The 24,652-nt window shown below is 40.5% G+C and overlaps 1 protein-coding gene across 3 annotated transcripts in view; it reads left to right on the top strand.

Annotated features, from left to right (window-relative positions):
• The window catches only part of NR3C2 (nuclear receptor subfamily 3 group C member 2), a 337,533-nt gene that overhangs the window by 247,507 nt on the left and 65,374 nt on the right, over positions 1 to 24,652 (top strand). For all 3 annotated transcript variants that reach the window (XM_040626349.1, XM_040626348.1, XM_008685464.2), the window contains exons 5-6: positions 8,861 to 9,211; positions 10,489 to 10,633. In XM_040626349.1, the coding sequence (XP_040482283.1) occupies positions 8,861 to 9,211; positions 10,489 to 10,633 (496 nt within the window). The remainder of the gene's footprint in view (positions 1 to 8,860; positions 9,212 to 10,488; positions 10,634 to 24,652) is intronic.

Raw genomic sequence — 24,652 nt, 5'->3', positions numbered from 1 at the left:
TGTGGCAGAATACCAGATGAAAAAAATAGCAGTTCGTCTTCTACACAGAGCTGAGAGGTCAGGCTTGTGCGTCCGCCCCCACCCTGGCATGGCTCTGCTCACCGCCAGGCAGCAAAGAAGGCTCCTGCTCAGCAGTGACCCGGGACCTGCCAACACAAGACATCATCAGAGTGCCTCAGAATGTCTTAGCGCTAACCCTGTGTGCAGAGAAAAGCTGGAATGAAAATACGAGAAGCAAACGCAAGAGAATCACTTATTCAAAAAAGACCATTTGGTTTGGCTCAGCTTTATCTGGGAGTTTCCAGACCAATTCAGCCTGTATCCTGAAGAGATCCCAGACTAGAAAAATAATTTTTTTTCAAGTACATGCATCATTGGCTACTATTAATTCTTAATTTAGACTTATTCTGATAATGTCAGTGGAATAAAATGTAGAGTAATATTTATTTAAAATGCATGAAAGCTACAAACATTGACATTTGTTTTCTCTTTCCTCAGGCCTATTTAATTCCCCCCCCCCAACTTGATGGCATCCTGTTAACTCATTAACATGTTTACTCATCCTTTTTTTCTATTAGTGTTAGCTTCTAATGTGAAGAGTTTTTAAAATTTTGCTTGGCTTCTTTGTCTTGCTTTTTTTTTTTTTTTTTTAAGATTTTATTTATTTATTTATTTGACAGAGACAGCCAGCGAGAGAGGGAACACAGGCAGGGGGAGTGGGAGAGGAAGAAGCAGGCTCCTAGCAGAGGAGCCTGATGTGGGGCTCAATCCCAGGACCCCGGGATCACACCCTGAGCCGAAGGCAGACGCTTAACGACTGCACCACCCAGGCGCCCCTGTCTTGCATTTTTTAAATGTTAAGATACTAGAGGGATAGTACGCAAAAATGCAGAATGTTTTCTGCGTTGTGCCAATTGTGAAAAATACAAGTTTGTATCAATTCATGGGATGTTATCTAGTTCACCAATTCTTCTTCTTGCTAAGAAGTTTTAATAATTTTTAATCATTCAATTATAATCTCCACATTGGTAGTCTCAACCAAAACCTTGTCAGTTTACTTTTCATGTAAGTAATGTAAAGCATTACTTATAATTTGATTAAAATTGAGATGATTTTATATAAAATATGCTGTTAAGTAATAGTCCTTAAAAATAATTAAAACTATAATGATGTGGCTCTAAGTAATTATTTTACAGAAAGAATATTGAGCTAAGGATAAAATATTTTGAAGAAAACTGGTCTTGGAGATAAAACTATCCTCCTACTCTTCATATTTTTCCATTCCACTCCATAGTTTTTATTTCTTAGATACATGAATAGTAGTCATAAAAAAAATCTGAAATTGAATTTAGGCAACTTTCCGCGTTGCATTAGAATTCTCAAATACTTGGGAGTCGTAGGGTCACTGGGTGCAGTGAAAGGGACTGAGATGAAGAAGCCATTGCAGTAAAGTAGGAGCAAATGCTAAGAGGGAGAAACAGAGCAAGTGAAACATGCCTGGAAAGTGATGTGCAAACGTTAAAGCGTTATGCTATAAATGTTCTCTTAGAGCTTATTTACAGAATCTTTTGCTGAAAATGTAAAGAAAAATGCCATTAACCTAGGGTAAATCACCTAATATATCTATTGGGTAAACTTTTGTTTATATATTTATAAATATAAATAAATAAGTAAATGCGTGTGTGTATGTAATGCTGCTTAAGGTAGATCGCACTTAGCCGGCTTGCTGGTTTGGGGGGCTATGCATGGGGCCCTTTCTGTTGGTTTTCTGCCTGGGATGTGTCCTAGCATCTGAGCAGTTCTTTTTGGCCTGAGCCAATGGAGGATCCTGCTGGGGCGCAGGAAGGCACAGTAAATTAAGCTGGGCACTGTAGTCTGTTTCCAGGTCACTGCCTTCTGCCTCTTTCTCATACCTTGTTCACCCTTTGACCTTGTTAGAACAGTAATGTTTCTTCATAACACATTCTTAATGAGACTATTTACCTTGCATACCCAATGAGATCATGCTTCGTGTAATAAATTCTGTGCTCGAACATACGCCAAGAAGGCAACCCTTGCAGCTGTTAAAGAATTAACTTTTTAACTGAGGGAGGGACCTTTCACTTGGCAGCCACAGCTAGCATGGCACTGTTTTTCTTATTTTAAGTATCTCATAAAGCAAGGTGGAGGTTTTCTTCCTTTTTTCCCTTTTTGCTTGTTTTGTTTTGTGTCCACAGATATATTGATCTTGAGCATAGCGTAGTTATTCCTAAAGACTGTGAATTTACAGAGCAGATAAATAATATGTATTTTTTTCAAGAATGTTCATCTGATTTCAAAGATCTATTTGTCCAAAGAACTCAACTCTCAGTTGCAGCAAAGCTTAGGAAATTTATTCTTGATCAGAAGTAGTTCTTCCCCCCCTCCCCCAGTGAATACTATTTTTTATACAGACCAGTTTGAATTCTGCATCTTTTGGTACCTCCTTCCATCAGAATTGGTGCCCTCACCTGAGCAAAAGCATAAAGCCTGGGACACCTGCTACAGCCACAGCCCCTGAGTATACCAAAGTTGACCATTCTGCCCAGGGAATGAGGAGAGAGAATATCTTGTGAATCAGAACAGGTCATAATATGCCTCCTACTGAAAAGACTAATCTCTTCAATAGAGGGGACCTGATGGTAACCTTGCTGAACTCATAAAAGTCATTGGAGGGCCAAGCCCTTTTTCATCCCCCTTTGACCTCCTGATTTGATGTCACCTGCACACGTAATGGGGCTTCTCTCCTCTGTTTTTCCATTGTCATTACAATAGCTCACCGCCTACTCCCTCTACCACAGTCCCGTCGGTACCATCCTTGTGACCCTGTTGAAACCACTGTACCCATCTGAGTGATGGTGATGACAGACAGTGGTACCCACCTCACAAGGCACTTCTGAGGATTCAATGAGATAGTTTTACAAGATGCCATCCTAGCCCTTAACATACAGATTCTCAATGAATGGCAGCTCTTTACTATCATTATTTCCCTACTAATAAAATCAGTGTAAGGTAGTCCCAGCCTGGCCAGACCTAGAAGACCTGCTGTGTCATCTTTGAAATTCTGGCCCAAGATGGAACCTCTCTGCACACAGCCTCATTGTACACACATTCCTGAGTCTGGCATTAAAAGAATAAAGGGAGGAAAGAAAATGTTGCTAAGTAAAGAGGAAAACATAGTAGATATATATAACTACAGAAACTATAATGCCATTAAAACAATATTAATCATCTGTCTAGCCCCAGAAGTGCCTTGTGGGCAGATGCTCGCTTTGCACCTTTCTGACCTCCTGTCTCCAGCAGGGGAAGTATCAGAATATGTCATTGGTGGTTATCTTCCAGAACCTTGTTACTATCTCTGCGAAATTAGTAAACCCCTATTCTGGCTGCTTCGGATTCCTTTGAGTCTCTCTGAGGAGATTTGGCTTCTGGTCTGGAGGACTCTCCTCTTAGAGGAGTCAGTGGTGCTTAACTTTGGGTGGATCCCTACACAGGAAGGTGGCCTGGTCCACGTGGGTCTTCAGTGTAATCTGAATCACACCAGAAGCAAACCAGAGCATGGTGGGAATTAATGCGAGGGATGCAGGAAAATGTGACCTCCCACAGAAAGATAAAACAGCTTCTCCCTCCCATCGTCTGACTCTCCAAGTATCTTGTCAGTACTGCTGATCCCACACTTACAGCCTGTTTTACAAACCTAATTACTTTCTTGTGTATTGATCCAGCTTCCTTTCCCAAGATTCTACTCTCTTGCCCAGGCTCAGATCTTGTTATTCAACATCGCACTGCTCACAAAACCAAGACACGTTCTACACAGTGGGTAGATAGTGGTTATTGGCCAAGTAGTGAAGTAACATGTTCTCCAATAGCAACGAAACTATATTTATTATAGATGTGAAGATATCTATGGATATTCGTACACACATTACAATATAATATATGGAGATCCACTAATTTGGAACATCTTTTTTCGCCAGGTTTATTGAGGTTATGATTAACAAATAAAAGAGTATATATATTAAACGTGTACTCTGTGATACTGTGATATAAATATACCTGTTGTAATGATTACCACAAGCTACTATATCCGTCACCTCATACAGTTACCATTTGTGTGTGTGTGTGTGTGTGTGTGTGTGTGTTTGTACGTGTGGAATGTCTTTTAAAGTGGTCAGAAGTTGGGTTTGAGTTTGCCTTGGCATGTTTTCTGTGTTACTAACATCAGTAATGCCTGTTAATTTATTAAATTATGTACATTAATGTGAGAATGTTTAGAGATACTTTTTAAAACACCTTGTTTTCAAGTTCTTTAACTACTGAAGGTGTATTTACAAACAATTGAAATGCCACTTTTTTATTATCAATTGAGAAGCTAATCGTTTGTTCATAAAGCAGGGTACCCATGGGTGTTCACCCCAGCTCCAGGAGTGCATATGGCCTTGTGAACAATAGATGCTCTTTTTCCTGTTAGTACCAATGAGAGAGGTTTTGCTGTGAAACCAATTAAGCCTGTAGAAAAATGACATTCCTTCCTTTGGTTTTACAGCACAGAAATACTTGGTTGTCCCCCCAGCTCTCTGAGTATGCCTTCTCTGGAAGTAGAAAGGCAAAAGAGAAGTCATTCAAATAAAGAGGATGAGGAGGATAGGAAAACATGAGCAAGGCAAGGCTGGCAAAAGAAGTGGGCTATTAAAAGAAGGATTATGGAGTGGGTACTGTAACCGTCCTGTGGGTTCAAACCAGGAGTCATATTTGGCCTGTAAGCAGAAAACACAGGTTTTCATATAACCTGAGGCTATCCTCTCTAATATTTACTACGAAGACCTGAAATTTCAAGACACGGGATGAAGCATTTCTAAAATTACAGATTTCTCACTTTAAATTTTTCCAGTGAAACGTTGTGATTGAAAAAAATCCCGTACCAGTCTTTTATTCTACTCCAGAAGAAGAACAAGAACAAGAATAAGAAAGCTGTCCTAATTACCCATTTCTAGGACTAAAATATCTTTAATTGAACATACTTGAGAAAAATCACAATGAAAGTACTAGGAGAACCTTGTTTACCCCCTCATTTTACTATGAGATGCAAGAATGATAGAATCCCTAGCCAGCCATCATTCTACCCCACCAGTAGTTTGTCACAAAGGTATTTTACAGGTCCCATCAGCCTCAGAAGAGAGAGTAAACCAAAAAAATAAGTCTTGCCATGCTACGTTTAAGGCCTTTGTGAATCATGAGGTCTCATTGGGAATTTTTCACACTTTTTAGAAGGTCCGGCTAGATGATCTCTGCTTGCTTCTGCATATTGGTCAGGATAGGAAGCAGGGCCTCCCCGTTGCACAGCTCCTGGGGGAACAATTCACAGAGATCTATAGAGTTCTGTCTCCCAGCAGTGCCAGGAAAAAGTGGCTGCCAAGATGCTGTTCGTAATTAAGGACTTGGCAGCTGAGGGCAGCCAGTAAGCACATACTAGTTACTGTAACGTCCAGGTAGAACAAGTGAAACTCCTTTAGGTTTAAGCGGCACTGGGACATGTTTACAGTCACATTAATGCACCCCCCACAGACTGTGCATGTGCGCCCTCCCACCCACAGCTGTCGCTGGCACTTAAGGAATGAAGTGTGGCTCTGGCCACCTGGGAGCATGCGTTCCCAAGCCCAATGCCCATTATCTCCATGTTAATTTAGTAAGGTGGTTGGTAGGCAGTGTTAAGACCCCAAATTTATGTTCACTGATGCTTTGGATAATGGAAACATGCTTTATTAAGGATCTCTGGCAAAAGATTTTCCTGTGTAATTAGCAAACATCTTAATTATACACTTAGATTTGAAGCTCGTACTAATCTTAAAGTATATAATTGATGCATATTAGATAAAGAGAAAAGGATTAGAAGGGAAGCCGCATAGCATAGGTCCATTAATGGAGTATAATAATTTATTAAAGTTTATTAAAATTTGAATTTGAAATAAATTCAACATTTATTGAGTACAAAGGATGTTATAGGAACACATAAGACACTATTACCAACTTTTACGGCTTTCATTTTAGAATACAGCATGTATTAGAAGAGCAGCATAAAATTTTCAAGCGTTTTAGAAAGGCTACTTTGAGTAATAAAAGTGTAATTAATTATGTAACTCCCCGTCTTTTAGAGAAGATATTGGATGAATACACAGGGCTGCAGAATGTGCACACTGAAAACATTACCTTGAGCTATTTAAATAAATACAAATTATTACTCAATTCCAAGTGTGTCCCACATATATTCATAAAAATCACAGGGTAAAGTTAAATGTAACTTAAAAATCTAAACAGAATGTTGATAATCTGCTCAATAGGTTATGCTACAGGACATAGCCTTGTGGATAAGTGCTGGAGAAAACGTTAACCTTTCTTCTTCGTGATATTTCATGGCATTGACCTTAAATCAGCCATGAGAATAAACATAGCATTATAGACCTAAGGCCTAAAACAAATATGAATTTTATAATTAATTTGCAAGCAAATATCACTTTTAATAAAAGTTGAAAATATAACCCTTGGCTATTTCTAGTCAATCAAATTATAGTTATCATCAGATGTCGTCTTACGAATGAGGACATTTTAATGAACTGGAATATTTTAAATATTTGCAAAATTATGGAAAGAATGGAAGTACCATTGAAATATTATTTCAGGTGTTAGTAATAATTTTCAACATGTTTTTACTTTCCTTACCCAGTTAGCCCTCTGTTAGATAGGAGAGGGAAGCCCTATCATTTCCATTTTTCAGATTAATCAGTTGAGGCTTAGAGACAATTTTAGGTGACATAGGCAGTTCCAAGTGTCTGATTCCCCAAATAATATATGCTTTTGATGAGGCACTTGGCTGACTTCTTTTCTTGGTGGCTTCTCACCCATCCATTCCTCAGAAGCATCTGAGTTCCCCACTGTAAGCTCAGCACTCCCAGGCAGGACTCATTCACAGCTTCCCATTAGCGTATGTGTATATGATACATTTGCTTCTCATTGAAACACTTCCGAAAAAATCAGATTTTTCTGCCACGAATCTTTTATTGAAGGAGGTAGTCTATAAAGAAATGAAATGATTTGAAAAGGCTTTTAAAGTTGTTCTGCTAATTTTAAACTCCTTAAAGATAGGAATTATATCTTTTAAGCCCAGTTCCAATATTTAATGGATGTGTGGCAGGTAGATGTATTGTTGGCTAGTAGCTTGTCTTGTATCTAAATTGGTAGGTGTTTCCGTGATGAATGTGGTAAATATTATTGGCCACAATTGTAATCATGAATGGTTGTTTTTTAAATCTGAAGTTAATTAGTGTGGCATATTTCTACTCTATGTTAAATTTGTATTCTAGAAGTCCCTTACATGTTAGAACTAAGTAGAAGGTGGCTGGTCCTTCAAGAATTTTGAAATAAAGTGTTCAGTAAAATTGGAAACCTTGCATTTGCAAATAAGTTATCACCATAGCTCAAAGTTCAGGTTTTATCCTCTTTATCCATTCAGTCATCCATCCATCTTCCCAGTTATCTCTCTGTCTCCCCATCTACCCCATGTACCTGCCACCCACCCCCCAGTCCTCCCATCTGCCTTCCAGTCTCCCTTCTACCTCCTCAGTCTTTCATTTCTCATTGTCTATTTCAAGAGCCTTGAAGGAAATGAGAAAGAAAAATAGTTGATAGTAAACTTGATATTGACCCTTTGGTTAATGACCACATTATATTTATTGTCCAAAATGTGGCACTTCTAAGAGTAGACAAGGCACTACTGGTAATCATGCTGGGAAAACCAGTATAAACCAGGACTGTTCTGGGCAAATCCAAACATAAGGTCACTCATACATAATATGTTCTCCAAAAAATTTAAAGTGTGATTCCATTATAGTATTATTATATTTTTTTAGTTCTAGATTATATGATTTGTGAATTGTTTATATTAAAAATATAGAATGACACAGATTTTTAAAGATTTTATTTGTGTGTATTGGTCTAACTTAAACCTGATTTTTTGTAGCATTAATTCCAGTACATGTAGTAGTTAACTCTCTAATTTGAAATCATCTAAATCATATTTAATTTATTCTCTTTTGTTGCCTTGCTTTGGGGTTGATTGTGCTCCCATTAATTCAGTGGAAATCTACAAATCACTGTCTCCAGGTATTGCATTTACCGACGTGCCAGAGGGGCTGTAAATGAGGAGGGACACCCAATCTTTGTGTTTCGGCGGTTCACAGTATAGCTGGGAGTATAGGGTTAGCAGCATTTACACCAAATAACTATGCATAAGCCAGCGATTGCACACGGACCAGAACAGGAAGAGTAAGTGGTAGAGAAGCACCACGAAGAACTAGTAAAGGGGCCAGAGAGAGCTAATTAGAGGGAGCCAAGACAGCACTAAAATAATAAGACCCATTCTGGCACTTGTTGGCAACTTGTTGGTGGGTAATAGTGGGAACTACTGGCTTCTGTAAGATAAACTGAGGCATATATAACTTATTAGCATATGAAGTAATTTTTCCTTCCTCTGAACTGCCATCTCTATCATGTGTTCATTGGCTGTGTGATCTTAGATTTTTTTAACCCTCTGGTCTGTTTCCTCATTATAAAATAAGAATCTTAATAATACCTACTCATAAAATTGTTAAAATGGTTAATTGTTATGAAATAGTTAGGACTGTGCCTGGTATTAGAAAAATACTGAAAAGGGACTATTTCTGTTAGTACAGCAAGATCTCTTTCGAAGAAAAGTAATCAATTTAAGTCCGTATTTAATTGTAACTTACCTCATGTAATGTATCCCAAACAATCTAAACTTACCCTTATTGTTTATAATTTTTTACAGCTCGAAAGTCAAAGAAGTTGGGCAAGTTAAAAGGTATTCACGAGGAACAGTCACAGCAGCAGCAACCCCCGCCCCCACCCCCGCCCCCCCAGAGCCCCGAGGAAGGGACGACGTACATCGCTCCCGCGAAAGAGCCCTCAGTCAACACAGCGCTGGTTCCTCAGCTCTCCACAATCTCTCGAGCACTCACGCCTTCCCCTGTTATGATCCTTGAAAACATCGAGCCTGAGATTGTGTATGCCGGCTATGACAACTCAAAACCAGATACGGCCGAAAACCTACTCTCCACTCTAAACCGCTTAGCAGGCAAACAGATGATCCAAGTCGTGAAGTGGGCAAAGGTACTTCCAGGTAGGACTGCCTCCCCTGCCACGGTCTGCGTCCTGCGCTAGAGAAGTCAGGGCAACACACCTCGCCATCTCCAACAGTGCAGTTGGAGTTAGCTTCCCGTTAAATCCTCCTACCGGATTTTTTCATCAATATCTCATTAAGTGGGTGCGTAGGGAAACTCCCTTCATGTGCTCATTTCTCCTGAGATGTTAGGGCTACGGGTTCTATTGTTAATAGACATTTCTTGTGTTGATGATTGAAAGGGGACATTTCAGACCCCAAATATTCACAAGGTAAAATACATTCTGTTTGTGAGAGCGTAAGCTGAGGCCATGAGCAGCAGCGTGTAACCAGGGCCAATCTGAGCACAGACGAGGAAACCAAGACCTATCAAGTAGTTGTATGAGACCCAGAAAGACTGTTCTGAAAATCTCATCTTACCTCCAGCACCCTTCAAATTGTCCTTGCAATTCCTACTTTAGTCATTTTTTGTGCTCTAGAGTTTTATTAATAAGGCCCCTGTTAATCTACAGAAATATCACTTAGAATGTTTATCCCGTTGTCCCAGTTCACTAATCAGAGCAGTTTCTTGGATCCCCTGTGGTCAGACAGGGCCTAAAGGAAAAGATCGGGGAAGCTCTGATGGTTGTTTCTTTGAAGGCGGGCTTCTCCAGTGAAACTGTACAAATGGAAGATTACTGTGATGCCCCTGGGGATTCAGGAGATGAGAAAAGGAACAAAAGAAGGGCTAATTCAGGCCCAGATGGGAAGACTGTGGGAGAGGGCAGGACAGTTGCCAAGGATGCTCATTCTGCTTCACAACTTTGTTGGAGTCCGGTACTACCCCAGAAGAAAGGAAACAAGGAATAATACTTTTTCAACCACCCCAAATTCATGAAAATTAAAATCTTCCACCATTGTAGCAGATATGCAGGAATTGACCATTCTTAAAATATTCTTTATTTTAATGTTACGTTAACATAGAATGAAGCAAGTTGTACAGGTTAATATAAATTCTTTCAGTCTAACCAAGGGTGTTAGACTGTTATCCACAGTGAAACTCCCTGAACTCCCTGTTTTATTTGTCCTGGCAGTTCACCCTCATTGAAAATTTATGGTGGATTTAGAATGAGATGTTGAACAGGGCCATGCCGACAGTGGGTGCTCCTTAAATGACTGTTGAACTAATTTGAGTCTGTTAGAGACAGGTGACTGTTTGGGGTTGCCCTAAGAAGCTTCTTCCTGGAATGTACTTAAATGCTAAGTGTATTTCTGTGATTAATTGTTCTGTTCTTCAGGATTTAGAAACTTGCCTCTTGAGGACCAAATTACCCTAATCCAGTATTCTTGGATGTGTCTATCATCATTTGCCTTGAGCTGGAGATCGTACAAACATACAAACAGCCAATTTCTCTATTTTGCACCAGACCTAGTCTTTAATGAGTAAGTACCTATTAATTAGCCTTCATAAAATAAGCTGCAGAGTTATTTGTTATGCTTTTTTTTATGATTTCTATACATAATTCATATGTATATTTGTGAAAGAATCCACTGACACTAGCATTTTTAAGAGGAAAAAATCCTATCATTTAAGAATTTAAAAATTACTTTTTGCAGAACTACCATGCACATGTCTGAGTATATATAAATCAGTATATATAGATCTCATATAATAGTATGTGGGAATTGTCCCAAAAGAAAGATGATCCAGTTGGCTCTAAAAACTTGACTGGTACAAAGCCACGATTAATAGAAAACAGTCTCTTTTGGTATCTCCTCCAGTTGAGAAGACTATCTAATTTCTAGGAAATGTGAATGTATGAAGTGCCAGTTTTTGCACGCATTCATAGAGTGGTTCTATTGTTAACAGTATACAGCTGCTCAGTGTGTTTTCATGACACTCCTAATTACCCTTCTTTGCAATCATTAAAAAAGCCAAAATGTTTCTCTGTAGTGAAACGTCTTTAGTTTTATGATGCATTTTAAAAGATCAAAAGAATTGTAAGCGATTTCTTTGGCCGAGAATTCCTTCCTATGTGAAGTTTACATTTCAATACCGTTTGCATTCCACATTAGCGCATTTCGTGTATGTTTGTTTCCAGCCATGTTTCTTTGTCATTGTTGGGTCAAGAAACACCTAATATAAAAAAGGAACATTTGAATTATGATAGTAACCACAGCCATACTCTAACAGATGGCTCTCTCTAGATATGAAAATAGGGGTTTTCAGTAAGGAAACAAGCAGATAAGAAATAGATTGGTGATAAAAGAAAGAAAAGCAATGCAAGAGATTAGAAGTGGACACATAGTGCCAAGAAACCTAAATGGTACCATAGCAATTTCCCTACAAAGTCCAGTTCACTCCAATGTGGTATGCCACAAAGACTGTTTTATTCCAATATAAATTAGGAACATCAGTTGTTGATTCTCAAGGTGACCCTTCTTTTGGCCATTAGTCAGAAAGAATAATTCTACTGCATAATTTTTCACCAAAAGCATGAAGCGAGGCCAGACAACTGACATGCACATTTTCATTTACTTGTTTTCCTCATTAATCAGCTGATATTATTAAATAGTAAGCCTGTTTTCAAATATGGTCTGTAAACCAAAAGAAAAACATGTTCCTTGTTTTAAAAGTGTGGGTAAACAAGAATCTCTACTCCATGCCATCCAGCGTGTCTCCACTTGATTTTAACAGATTTCAGTGATCCGTTCCATCTTATTGAGTACATGTATTAATTTTTTTCCCATAAAATACATATAACATAAAAATTTTCCATGGGAGCCATTTTTAACAGTTCAGTGGCATTAGTTACGTTCACAGTGCTGTGCAACCGTCCCCACCTTCCATCTCCAGGACTTCTTCATCGTCCCAGACAGACACTTTGAACCCCTTAAATGAGAACTCCACAGTCTCCCCCCTGCCCCCAAACATCTGATAACCTCTAGTCCATGGCTTTGCCTATTTAGGTAATTCACACAAGTAGGGTCACACGATATGTAGCCTTTTGTGTCTGGCTTATTTCACGGAAGCATAATGTTTTCAAGTCTCATCCGTATTGTACCATGTATCAGAATTTCATTTTATGGCCGAATGATATTCCAATGTATGTACATAGGATCGATCCTCGTTGTTTGCAGATTCTGCATCTGTGAATTGACCTTCTGGCTACGTTTATTTGTAGCCCTAGAGTCAGTACTCACAGCACTTCCACAGTCCTTCGCAGATGCGCCCAGAGCAGCAATAAATTTGCCTCTCCCGGCATGTACGTTTCAGCTGAGACTCTCTGCCTTTCTGTTTCGGTTCTCATACTGTGAACAAGTGGCCTTTTCATGGTCTATTTACTACCACGTTTTTTGCATTTTTGTGCTTTTTGTTGGTGATTTCACTGTTCAGAATGACCTCTAAGCAGAGTGCTGAAGTGCTATCTAGTGTTCCTAAAGTAAGATGTGCCTTAGGGGAAAAATATAGGTCTTAGATAAGCTTCTTGCGGGCATGAGTTATAGTGCTGTTGGCTTTAAGTTCAATGCTAATGAATCAGCTATATATCTGTTAATAAGGTGCCCTTAAACAGAAATACACATAGAGCAGGATTACGCATAGATCCGTTGATGAAAGTGACCCGTGGCTCTCGAGAACCTAACCCTGTATTTCCCTTGGGGGAACAGTTCAGTATTCACTGATTCAGTGTTTGCTGCAACTTTATAAAATGTAACTACCTTATTTATTTTTACCAAGTAAAGAGCATTGACCACATTTTGTTTACTCATTCATCTGTCAGTAGACACTTGGGTTGTTTACCACCTGTGGCTAATGTAAGTAACGTTGCTGCAAATAGTTGTACATCAGTATCTGTCCCTGCTTTCATTTCTTTTTGGTATATATCTAGGAGTGGAAACTCTGGAGCGTGTTGCAATTCTACGTTAAACTTTTGAGGAGCCACCATACTGTCTTCCCCAGCAGTTATACTATTTTACATTCCCACCAGCAGTGTAACAACAGTTACAAGAGTTCCGATTTCACCACACCCTTGCGAACATTTATTTTCTGTTTTGGGCTTTTTTTTTTTTTTTTTAAGATTTATTTATTTGAGAAAGAGAGAGGAAGAGAGATGGGGGAGGGGCAGAGGGAGAGGGAGAGAGAGAATCTCAAGCAGACTCCCTGCTGAGCACAGAGCCAGACACGGGGCTCTATCCCAGCATCCTGAGATCTTGACCTGAGCCAAAATCAAGAGTTGGACGCTTAACCAGCTGAGCAACCCAGGTGCCCCTGGGTGGTTTGGGTTTTTGGGGGTTTTTGAAGGGGTTTTTTTGGGGGGGGTTTTGGGGGGTTTTTTTTGTTTGTTTTTTTGTTTTGTTTTTTTAATAGCTATCCTGGTAGGTATAAAATGTTTGGGGATGGGATTTTCTTTTATTTTGAAAAATATTTGATATATAACATTTTGTAAATTTGAGGTGTCCATGTTGATTTGAGACATTTATATATTGATTGTAATATGATTGCCATTTTAGCAGATACTGAGCACTTCTGTCAAGTCCCATAATTGTCATTTCTTTCTTTTGGTAAAAGTAATTAAAACCTAGTCCATTAGCAAGGTTGCAGATTATAATACAGTATTTTATACATTCACTTATACTGCACATTAAGTCTGCAGAACTTACTTGTCTACTAGTTGCTAGTTTGTACCTTTAAAACAACATCTCTCCTATCCCCCTGCTTTCACCCCCGGTAACCACTATTGTACTCTTTGTTTTTACAAGTTAGCCTTTTTTAGATTTCATGTATAAGTGATATATAGCATTGTCTTTCTCTGTCTGACTTATCTCTTAGGAGTTGTGAAGTCCTATCTCATTTGGTTTTGATTTGCATTTCCCTAATGACTAATGATGTCAGGCCTCTGTTCATGAGCTTATTGGCTGTTTGTAGATCTTCTTTGGAGAACTGTCTGTTCAAGTCCTTTGGTCATTTGTAATTGGATTGTCTTTTTGTTCTTGAGTTGTAGGAGTTCTTTATATACTCTGGATATTAAACCCTTATCAGAGATGTGATTTGTATATTTTTCCCATTCTGTGTGTTGTCTCTTTGCTCTTGATAGTATCCTTTGAGGCATTTAAAATTAGAGTTTTTAACTTTAATGAAGTACAGTTTATTTTTCTTTTGTTGCCTATGCCTCTGTGTGCTCCATTAGTTTTTAATTGTATGCATTTATCCAAGTATATAGGTTCCCAAAAAAGTACAAAAGTGTAAGAATCCTTTTTAACAAATGAGATTTTGGGGAAAGCAGCTAATATATGAAGCCTAAATTAATGTAATTGAAAGGTTTGGGAAATAAATAAGAAACCAAAAATAGAAAAGGGCATATACACTTTGTGTACATTTGCCTATTGTAAAAAATACTAATAGAGATAAAATGGAAACACAAAAATGGCTTTCTAATGTTATAAATAGTTAAATGTTATGATATGATATAATTATTAGAATGAAAATTTTGTCTCTGTTCTTAAAACTTTGACCTTAACCCCACCCTAGAGTTCTATAGGTTTCTCTCAACTAGAAAGCATAGGGCAGGGCTATGTTTTTCAACATTGAGAAAGGGGAGAACCTACTTCAGAAAACATTTGGAAATCACATAAAACCTTTTGATCAAATCACTCCAACAACAAGAGCTTGATCAGTAGCTCTATCACAGGATGCTATCATAGACCCTGTAATTTTAGGGAAACAATTAAGTTAGAGAGGATGGCCTGCTTCATCCTGCATTTATTGAAGGAGTATTTGCTAACTGTTGTCAATGTTCTGAACAGTGCTTTTAGAATAGGAAGAAGAATGTATATATAGTACCTGCTCATGGAACATACGGTCTGATCGGGGAGACAGATATTGATCAGAGAATCCTAAAATTATGATTTTAAGTATTGAAAGGGAAAGCACTTTGGGGGCAGTTAACGGGAGGTATTGATCTAGTCAGGAAAGCTTCCCTGGTATTGACTAAACTAGTATCAGCCAGGTGGAGGGAGTACAGGAGGAGGGACGTTGATTGAGGCTGAGGGACCAGCATGTGCAAACCCAGCAGCAGGAAGGAACTCCATGCAGAGCTGTGTAGTGATGGGACACAGAGAGAAATGCAAAGATGTTGAAAGGCGAAATCGCCAGGAATTGCTGGAGGTCAGATTCAGGTAGAGAAAGGGGAGGGGAGGAAGAAATGGGTGTCTAGGATGACTTCCAGGCCTCTGCCTTAAGTGCTAGGTAGGATTTGGTGTCACTGCCTGGGAAAAGGGAGCAAGGGTAGAGGACGAGAGTTTGGAAGGGAGAGTGTGAGCCCAGTTTTAAACATAAGATTGAATTGCCTTTCAAATATTATTCAAGGAAAGATATTAAATAAGCAGTTATTATACACACCTGAAGCTTAGAGAGAGGTCCCAGCCGAAGATACAAACTTTGGACTCATTTTAGAGGCAGTAAAGGACCTAGTGTGTGCTAGGTCACAGATCCTAAGGAAAGAGAGGGCTTCCAGAAAGAAAGTATGGCTACCAGTGTTAAACGCCATGTGAGTCCAGTGAGCAGTGAACCGGAAAGCTGGAAGCACACCTCCCTCCTTGCCTGTCAACAGCTTACAGTCTTGTCTGCTGAACATGGCCCTATACTTTCCCTCAGCCAGTACCTGGACTTGCAGACCATTCCGCCAGATGAAGGAAGGAGTTGGCATTTTGTGCAAGGAAGTAACATACGCCCTTCAGCCGAGGGTCTGATCAGCTCTCATGGGATCCTCCCTTGCTCTCGCATTAAACCTGCACTGGCTCAGGCCACCTCTCACCTGCGTCGGCAGCTCACTCCTAGGTGTCTGTATCCCTACTTTGTCTCCCTGGTACCTCCTCATTGAAACCACGAGTTCTGTCATCATTAGTTTTTAATTTCCACCACCTGGCATGGTGTCCAAGGCAAAGTAGGAACTCTATCGATATTTGCCGAATAAATGAATTATTGAACAAATGAACCAATCTATTAATTAGTCTATAAGACGCTTTCTAAGCTATCATTGCTACTTATGAGGATGACGTTTGTGATAAAGAAGTGTGATAGGGGATGCAGTGTTCATGCCAGAAGCTTTGCTATATTTAAAACCGTGAACAAAACTTTAATAGTTGATCCTTTGTGTTTGCCTTCTCCTGTGAATCAGATCTGAAAGTTCCCAAAGAGCTTATCCTTACGCTGTGTACTGGCTTTATTGGAGTTGGAGGAAAGGTGGGGAGCAGGGAATAATTAAGGAAAACAGTCTTTCCCATATTTTTTTATTAAACATTGGGGTGAAGATATGAGTTAATACTTTAAATTAGCATAGAACTTTTCTTATTATAAATGCGAAACTTTTCAAATATGTATTAAATGATTAATTATTCAATTGTACCTTGAAACAGCTTATCATATATTGCTACAGATCGCTGCAAGTATTCAAATTTCTTATCAATTCAGTACACATATTAAAACTCCCATTTAAGCCTGTAATGAAATTTCTTCCAATTTTTTTTTTTTTAATTTCTGAAAGGCAGACGCAGTGTTACCACTCTCTTTGAAGTCTTGGCCAGTATTTTAGAATTAAAAGTATATTTAAAAGCATGTTTATATTGTCTCAAGTGGTAGCCCAACAAAATGGTTTTTGAATGATCTTTCACTGCCTTTGTGGTTCCTGAACCTTTATTTTGTTTATTTATTTGGTTGGGCGACAGTAGGAGCAAGAGTTTAAGTCTTGGTGCCACTTTCTGAGCCCCTCAGAGTGAGCGCTGAGTGTGTTTGCCCCGGGACTCGAACTCCTTAACCTCAGCTCTGTAGTGGCGGAGGGTGTACCCCTCCCCCGGGCATTGGCTGTGTGATGGCAACACCAGGAGGGAAGTAGACTCAGTATCAGTCATTTCCTGTTTCATGGAGTGCGTCTGTCCCTGTTGTATCCCCAGTGGCACTCACTGTGTTGCCATGGTCCAGTTGTCCTTAGTGAGGGGCTGTCCCCAGGCCACAGTGCCCCTAAGGACCCTCTGCACCTAAGGTCCCAAAGCTCTGGTAGGCCTGGCTCATCCTCAGGCTGTGTATTCCAAGGCCGTGTCACTGTTGTGCCGGCTGGGATCAGGGTGTGCCCATGAAGGCCAGGAGTGGATGGAGTTAGAACATGGCAGGCCTCACCCACCCCTCCCAAGGCAGCATGGTTGCTATTCCTGAGGTGACTTCTGTGCCTGGACCCTCGTTCCAGCAGGGTGAGAGCCAATGATGGGTGGGGGACAGGAGTTCTGATGAGAGGAGCCACGGAAATAGGATGAGCCTGGGTCAGCTTCCCCTTCACTGGCTTCATTTACTTTTCCTCCTCTATCCCCAGAGGCTCTTCCCCTCTTCTCTTCCCTTTCTGTGGCTTTCAAACAGGATTTCTTACTTCCCCTGTGCTCACTGGGACACTGTTCTGTGTAGTTTCCAATATCTGACCTCCACCCTTTCCCTCTCCCTTTCCTCCTGCTCCTTCTGCTCCCCCCCTTCCTTCCTCTTTCTCCATCTCTTTCTGTCTCTCTCTCTCTCTCTGTCTTACACACACACACACACACACACACACACACACACACACACACCTCTACCCCTACCTCCTGTCTTCTGAGATTTTTTCTGTTTTTTTTCTTCTGGGTCAGTATGAAAAGATAAACTGAAGGAACAAAAGTCCCCCTTCTGTGCCTTATCTTTCCACTGGACCCTATGGAAACCCAGGCCCTGTTCTACCAGCTAGAGGGCCAAGGACTGTGGCAGAATGGTGCGGCCATTTTGTGTGTAGGACAGGAGCCACAGCTCCCCCTTTAGAGGGCGCACGTGCTGCCCTTCTCCCAGTGGTTCCCACCACCCCCTGCTGTTTGCACCTGGCTCTTTTCACTCATGCCCAGCCCCTGTACACTATTGAGATTGACACTCCTGAACAAAAAAACAATGTCACAAATTAGAAGATGGTCAATCCTTGCCTGCAAGTGGCAGAAACATTGCAGAATGGGATTACCTTCCTGTTGCACAAAGATAAGGTGTGGAGGACATCTTGCCACCTGAAGGAGACAAGGCAGAGGGAACTGTAGGCAAAGGTGCAATGAAACCTGAGGATATTTTATAAGCTACAAATGAGAAATAGGCATTCAGTCATATATGGAAGCAAAGGAAGGGTAGGTGCAGAACAAGAGGTATTTCTTCCCTTCTTTTTTCTCCCAATTTGGAAACAGTATTTCTTTCCCTTAGTCAGCTAGCATAGTGATAAGCAGTAGAGTCAGAATAAAAAGTTACTTCTAGACATTTCCAGCAGTGGAGAGGAGGGAAGTTCTTAAATGGGCAGCTTGACGGTGGATGCTGCTTCTGGGTTACTGCTCACATTAAGGAAAGTTCTTGAAATGAGCATGCAGGAGTCAGGGATTGCCCTTTCCTGAGAAAGGCGAGAACACTGAAGAGTATTAAGACTAGACCTGTAGATAGACCTTCTAACTCATTCCTCGACCCATCTTCTTTTTCACCAAACCCTGCCTTCTCATTTTGGACTGTTCTTGGGAGAAGGAAGTAAGTGATATTTATTCAGTCCATTCATCCGACAAATATTTCTTGAGCAACTTCAGTATACCAAGCCCTGTTGTAGGCACTGGGAATACATCAGGAAGAAGATGGAGTTCACGCTCTGGTGGTGGGTGGGTATCGGGATAGCAGAAGTGGGGGTCGCAAGGTGAAGAAGTCCTGCCTGCTGTGTCTCCAAGGACTGTAACTCAGGGAACCAAGCTTCATCCTTGTGTACAACCACCAAAAAGTGGTATTTAAAATAATAAGGTGAAGTTTGGATTCTCTCAGAAGATTTATGAGCGCCCTTGGTTAGCCACATTGACCTCCTCATGGTGCCTTGAATGATCTAAGCTCATCCTGTTCTCTGACCCTTTCCACCTGCTATTTGTTCTGGGCAGGAGGATGGTCCTTTCTTACCTTCTTGTCTCAGCTGGAAATATGCCTTATTCAGGAGCCTGACCACCAGATCTTGAGAGACCCATCTGCTCAGTCCCTCCCCATTGTAGCACGTTTACTTTCTTTGTAGTAGGTCTCCTGCTGCCATAACGTAGACTCAGAGAGGGCAGGAAACTGGCCTGTCTGGTTTATCTTTGTATACCCAGCACCTAGAATACTATCTGGCATTAGTAAGTGCTTGATGAACTAATTAATTTTAAAATGCTATTTTCAGCATTTTTTCCTGCTGCTTCTCTGCATAAACTCTCTGCAAGCTAAATTAACCTTTCTCTTCCCTTAGTTCTTTCTTTCCACTGCTGTGCCTTTGCTCCTAACTTTTTCCTTTTCTCTCCCGCTCACTCAACCCAAAGGACACCTCCTCTCTGGTGACGTCTGTTACCTTCAAAATCAAGAGGGACTTTTTGCCCCAAATCTCTTTTTTCTATATCAATTATTTGCTGCTTTTTGTGTTTTATATACGTTTTCACTCCAGATATACTGTAAACTTCTAGAGCACAGGAAGCATACCTGAAAAAAATTTTCCTTAATGTTTAGCAAAATGCTTTTTACATATTGGCACTCAGTGGCTTTTTTTTTTTTTTTTTTTGGTCTGTTAATGAGTTTTCTTTCTAGTACAAGGGTCAGATGCAAGATTTCTGATATGGGTTTATTCTACAATGCTTTTGGGGCATAGCATGTGAACTTAATGAAAAAGATTCATTTTTTGTAGGGTTCTTTCAAATTTTACTTCAGGAACATTGCTATATGTTAATATTTCTGGCATGTTGCTTCTTGTCATGCACTCGAGAAGTTTCCTAAGTAGTTAATGAAGCTGGGTAATTGCCAGTATAGTATGAAATTAAAACAAAAATGGGGCTGTAAATGGAACGCACTGTTTACGCTCCATAGAACTACAGAGGTTGCACAGAGTAGTCTTTTTTGGGAGGGGGTTTGGGGGGTTGGGTTTTGGGGATTTTTCTGGGTTTTTTGTTGTCGTTTTGTTTTTTATAACCAGTCTCCTGTTGAAAACACTTGCCTTTTTTTTTTTTTTTAAGATTTATTTATTTGAGAGAGAGAGAGAGAACCTGAGCAGGGGGAAGGGCAAAGGGAGAGGGAGAATCTATAAGCAGACTCTGCACTGAGTGTGGAGCCCCACACAGGGCTCGATCTCACAACCCTGAGATCATGAGCTGAGCCCAAATCGAAAGTCAGATGCTTAACCAACTGAGCCACGCCAGCCACTGCGAGACTGCACCAAGCAGTAATGATGCAAGAAATATGTCCAAGCTTTACTCTGACTAACTAGAGGGAGCTATTTTTTATTTTGAATAAAAGTCAAAACCAGTTTAAGGTCACATGTTATCTGTAAAAGGTTTAGTGTGGCTAATATTAGCATGTTGCTTTGTATTTCAGTTAACATGCCCAAAGACTTTGACTCTTGAGCCAAAAATACTCTTCCTTTCAATACAAAATAAAATCACTGGAATGAATTTCTTTTTTTTTTTTTTTTTGAAAAATTGATAAACAGAGAAAAATTAATTTTGGTGCAGTGATTACATGGTAAGATTGGGGCAGGTGGTGAGGAATGGATTAGTTACAAAACTGAGGAGAGCGCGAGGCTTCCCCCCCCTTGACAGAGATCATCATAGGTAGTGTCTCTGATCACCCCCCTCTAGACTGAAGGAAGAGAACACACTCGAATGTGTCTTGATACATAGTGTTCGGTGAACTTTCATCTCTGCACACTTCTAGAACCAAAACCTCATGATTATCCATTTTTATTGTATCATACAGGAGAGATGATTTGGGTTTTAATCCCCCATTTCCACCCATGAAACCTGAGCAAGTTAATAGAGTTGTGTATCTGGAGGGCTCTGAAGAGGGTAATTTTTGAGAGGGGGCCTTCTGGCATCAATACTTTTCTGAAAGAAACAAGTAGAGAAAGGAAAGAAAAAAAGGGGGGGCCATATTTGGTGACCTTCAGCCTACTTATTAAAGCTCATCTGTGGGGTGCCTGGATAGCTCAGTTGGTCAAGCATCCAACCTCAGGTCATGATCTCAGGGTCCTGGGATTGAGCCCCATGTCGGGCTCTGCAGAGTCTGCTTAAGATTCTCTCTCTCCCTGGGGCGCCTGGGTGGCGCATTCGTTAAGCGTCTGCCTTTGGCTCAGGGCGTGATCCCGGCGTTCTGGGATCGAGCCCACATCACGCTCCTCCGCTGGGCGCCTGCTTCTTCCTCTCCCACTCCCCTGCTGTGTTCCCTCTCTCGCTGGCTATCTCTCTCTCTGTGTCAAATGAATAAATAAAATCTTTAAAAAAAAAAAAAAAAGATTCTCTCTATGCCTCTCTCCTCCTTCAACCCCTGCACGTGCGTGCACAACTCTCACTCTCTCTCAAAATAAATAAATAAATCTAAAAAAAAAAAAAAATCTCATCTGTGTATCTGCAGTAGGAGTACTGCCCCAGCCAGGGTCCTTATTTACAGATGTGGCAACCTTTGTCTAACGGCCTCTCACCTGTGCTCATGCACCTTGAAATAACCACTGCCTCAACAGAATCAATGGAATCCGTAGTTTATAAACTCCTAATTTCTGTTTTGCTGCAGGTGTGATATCACTCTCTGTCTTAGTCAGCTGGGGCTGCTAATACAAAATACCACGGGCTGGGTGGCTCGCACGGCAGACATCCATTCCTCACGGTTCTGGAGGCGGAAGGTCTGAGATCAAGGTGCCTGTATGGCTGTGTTCCTTGAGGGCCCCCTTCCTGGCTTACAGACAGCTGCCTTCTCACTGTGTCCTCATATGGGGAAGAGAAAAAGCTCTGGTGTCTCTATTTCTTCTTCGTTCTTTAATCCCACCATGGGGGCTGTACTCATCTCAACGTATTTACTCCCAGAAGCCTCACCTCCTGCTGTTATCACCTTGGGGGTTAGGATTTCAACGGAGGAATTTGGGGGAACACAGCATTCAGTCTGTATCATCTCCACTTACATGGATAATAGGGTACAATCAGATGGTTTAGAGGGGGTTGTGAAGGATGATGAGCGGGTGCTTCTAGAGCTTTTGTTTACATAAGTTATATCTATTCATATTTACCCGTCTTAGAAATTAAAACAAATTTTTAGAATATGGTTTTATCATTCACTTTAAAATAGCAAATACATATTATATAAATAACATAAACAGCATAGCATAAATATTTTATGGAAAATAGCTTTTTTAACAAAAGAAAAGTATTAAAAGAATGGCAGTCTTATGCTTTTTTGTGAATCCTTTCAATCTGACGTAAATGAAGACAGTTGCATTCCCTTGTCTGCTGCTCATACTCAGTGGCTTCGTATTCTCCTGGGCTTAGGGGAAGCCTCACTTGTGGTCTGGATCTCTGTTTGCTCATTCAGGAAAGACTTTATCTCTCCTCCATGTCGGACAGTGACACCTGACCAGAACGTGGTCCTCATGCTTTAAGGGCTCTCAGTCTAGTAGCAGAATACTTACGGAGCCTACTGTGTGCATTTTCTGTACTTGATGCTTTTATATGAACCGTCTTGTTTAGAGACAGTCATATTTTCAGGCAGATACTATTATCACTGCTTTATAAATAATTCAGCCGCCTCAGACAGAGAGAGGTTCAGTAGGGCTATCCAAGATCACGTAGTCGCTGAGAGGTGGATCTCGGGTTTGAGCCCAGCATTTCCCTGGAAGTTCATACTATTCTCCTTATGCCGTATGTCTCCACACATCTACAGAGTAATGGAGATGGAAGGGTCTTCAGGGTCCCTTCCAACCTCCTATTGTTTATGATTCTGCTTTACCACAAGATAACTTATTCTTATAGCTATGAGAACTTGTGACTAAAATGAGGCCAGTTAAAAGGGAGGACAGTATTATAAGGGAATATTCTAATTGCTTCCCCTAACGTGAAATTTATGTCATTCTGTTGTTTAGCTCAAAACAATTATGACCAATGGCTAGCGTTTCACGGGTCATTAATAAATATTGAGAATATTTACAATGTGCAAAGCACCATGGCGACTATTGTAAGGAACCCAAAAATTTTCGTCCTCCAGAATTCTGTCGTGTGGTTGGTGAGTTAAGACCCAGACACAAGAGTAGTGGCCCAACAGGGTGAAGTCCACATGACAAGCGTGACGAATAAGTTTTATTGAAGATGGGGGCCCCAGGAGTTTAGAGAGAAGGTGATTCCCCTGGGCTGAAGTGACCAAAGAAAGCCGCCTGGCAGAATTATCTGGCTTTGAAACTTGTGTTAGCCTCCAAAGAAGGGTGGGCACAGTGAACACAGTGCTCTGCGGTCCAGGCGTGAGGAGTTGTACCTTGAGCAGGAAAGGGGATGAGTCTCTGAAATTCAGAGTTGAAGTTACCGAACTGTGCGTCGGACATGAAGAAATGCAGGCTCACACTTCAGAATGGACGGGGCTGTTTCTTTCCCGCGCTCCTTTTCTTCTTGCTAGTTTTGTTTTCCCTAACTTCCTTTCCGCCATAACTGACACTTATTTTTTCTTTCTTGTCCCAGCCTTCCACTTCTGCTTGACCCTTTCTCCTTCCCTCCATTCTCTGGCTTTCTCTTTTCCTTTTTCTCCTCTATCCTCTTCCCCCTGTGATTCTACAGCCCTTCACTATCTCTCATTTACCAAATAAAAATGTTACGTCCCATTGTCAGCTTAGCTTTTAAACTGAGACATAATTGACATGTAACATTGTATTAGTTGCAGGTATACAACATGATGATTCCATATTTGCACATATTGCAAAATGATTGCCACAGTAAGTCTAGTTAACATCTGTCATCGTAGTTACAAAATCTTATTCTTGTGATGAGAATTTTTAAGACCTACTTTCTGAGCAACTTTCAGATATGCAGTACAGTGTTATTAACCAGTCACCGAGCTGTACGCTGTTGTCTTAGTTTTGAAATGAGGTGTCTTAAGGCTGTCGTACACCTTTGCAGGGGGAAGAAAAACATAAACACAAAAAGTTGCTTTTTCTGCTTCATATGACCTTTGTGCTCTTTTCTTTGGGGTGGTAACCCGAAGTGGGAAACTTTTTCACTCACAGTCCACCAGTCTTGGTCTTGGTGTTAAAATCATTGAAATTCTGTTTCAGAAGTTACTCAGAGGAGTGATTTTGCTTTTCTGATTTTTATTATATTTTATATCTTTCCTGACTGTTATTCTTCATACTCGTTGCAGAAAAATACTGGTGTCAACTGGCTGCCCAACCCCCAGCTCTTTGTGCCGAGCAGTGCAGTGAGGGAGGGGCTCGAATCACACTCTTACTGGGGCTCAGTGAGACCCAGTGCCTGGCTGGGGACGGAGGTCCTGCCTGCTCAAGACATCACAGGGAGCTAACATTTTTTTTTAATATTTTATTTTATTTTATTTTATTTTATTTTATTTTATTTTATTTTATTTCATTTGAGAGAGAGCATGAGCTGGAGGAGGAACAGAGGTGAGGG

The sequence above is a fragment of the Ursus maritimus genome, unplaced genomic scaffold (genome assembly GCF_017311325.1).
Source record: "Ursus maritimus isolate PB19 unplaced genomic scaffold, ASM1731132v1 scaffold_11, whole genome shotgun sequence".
Lineage (NCBI taxonomy): Eukaryota > Metazoa > Chordata > Mammalia > Carnivora > Ursidae > Ursus > Ursus maritimus.
Note: the sequence above shows the minus strand (reverse complement) of the source record. Positions and strands in the feature narration are given on the sequence as shown.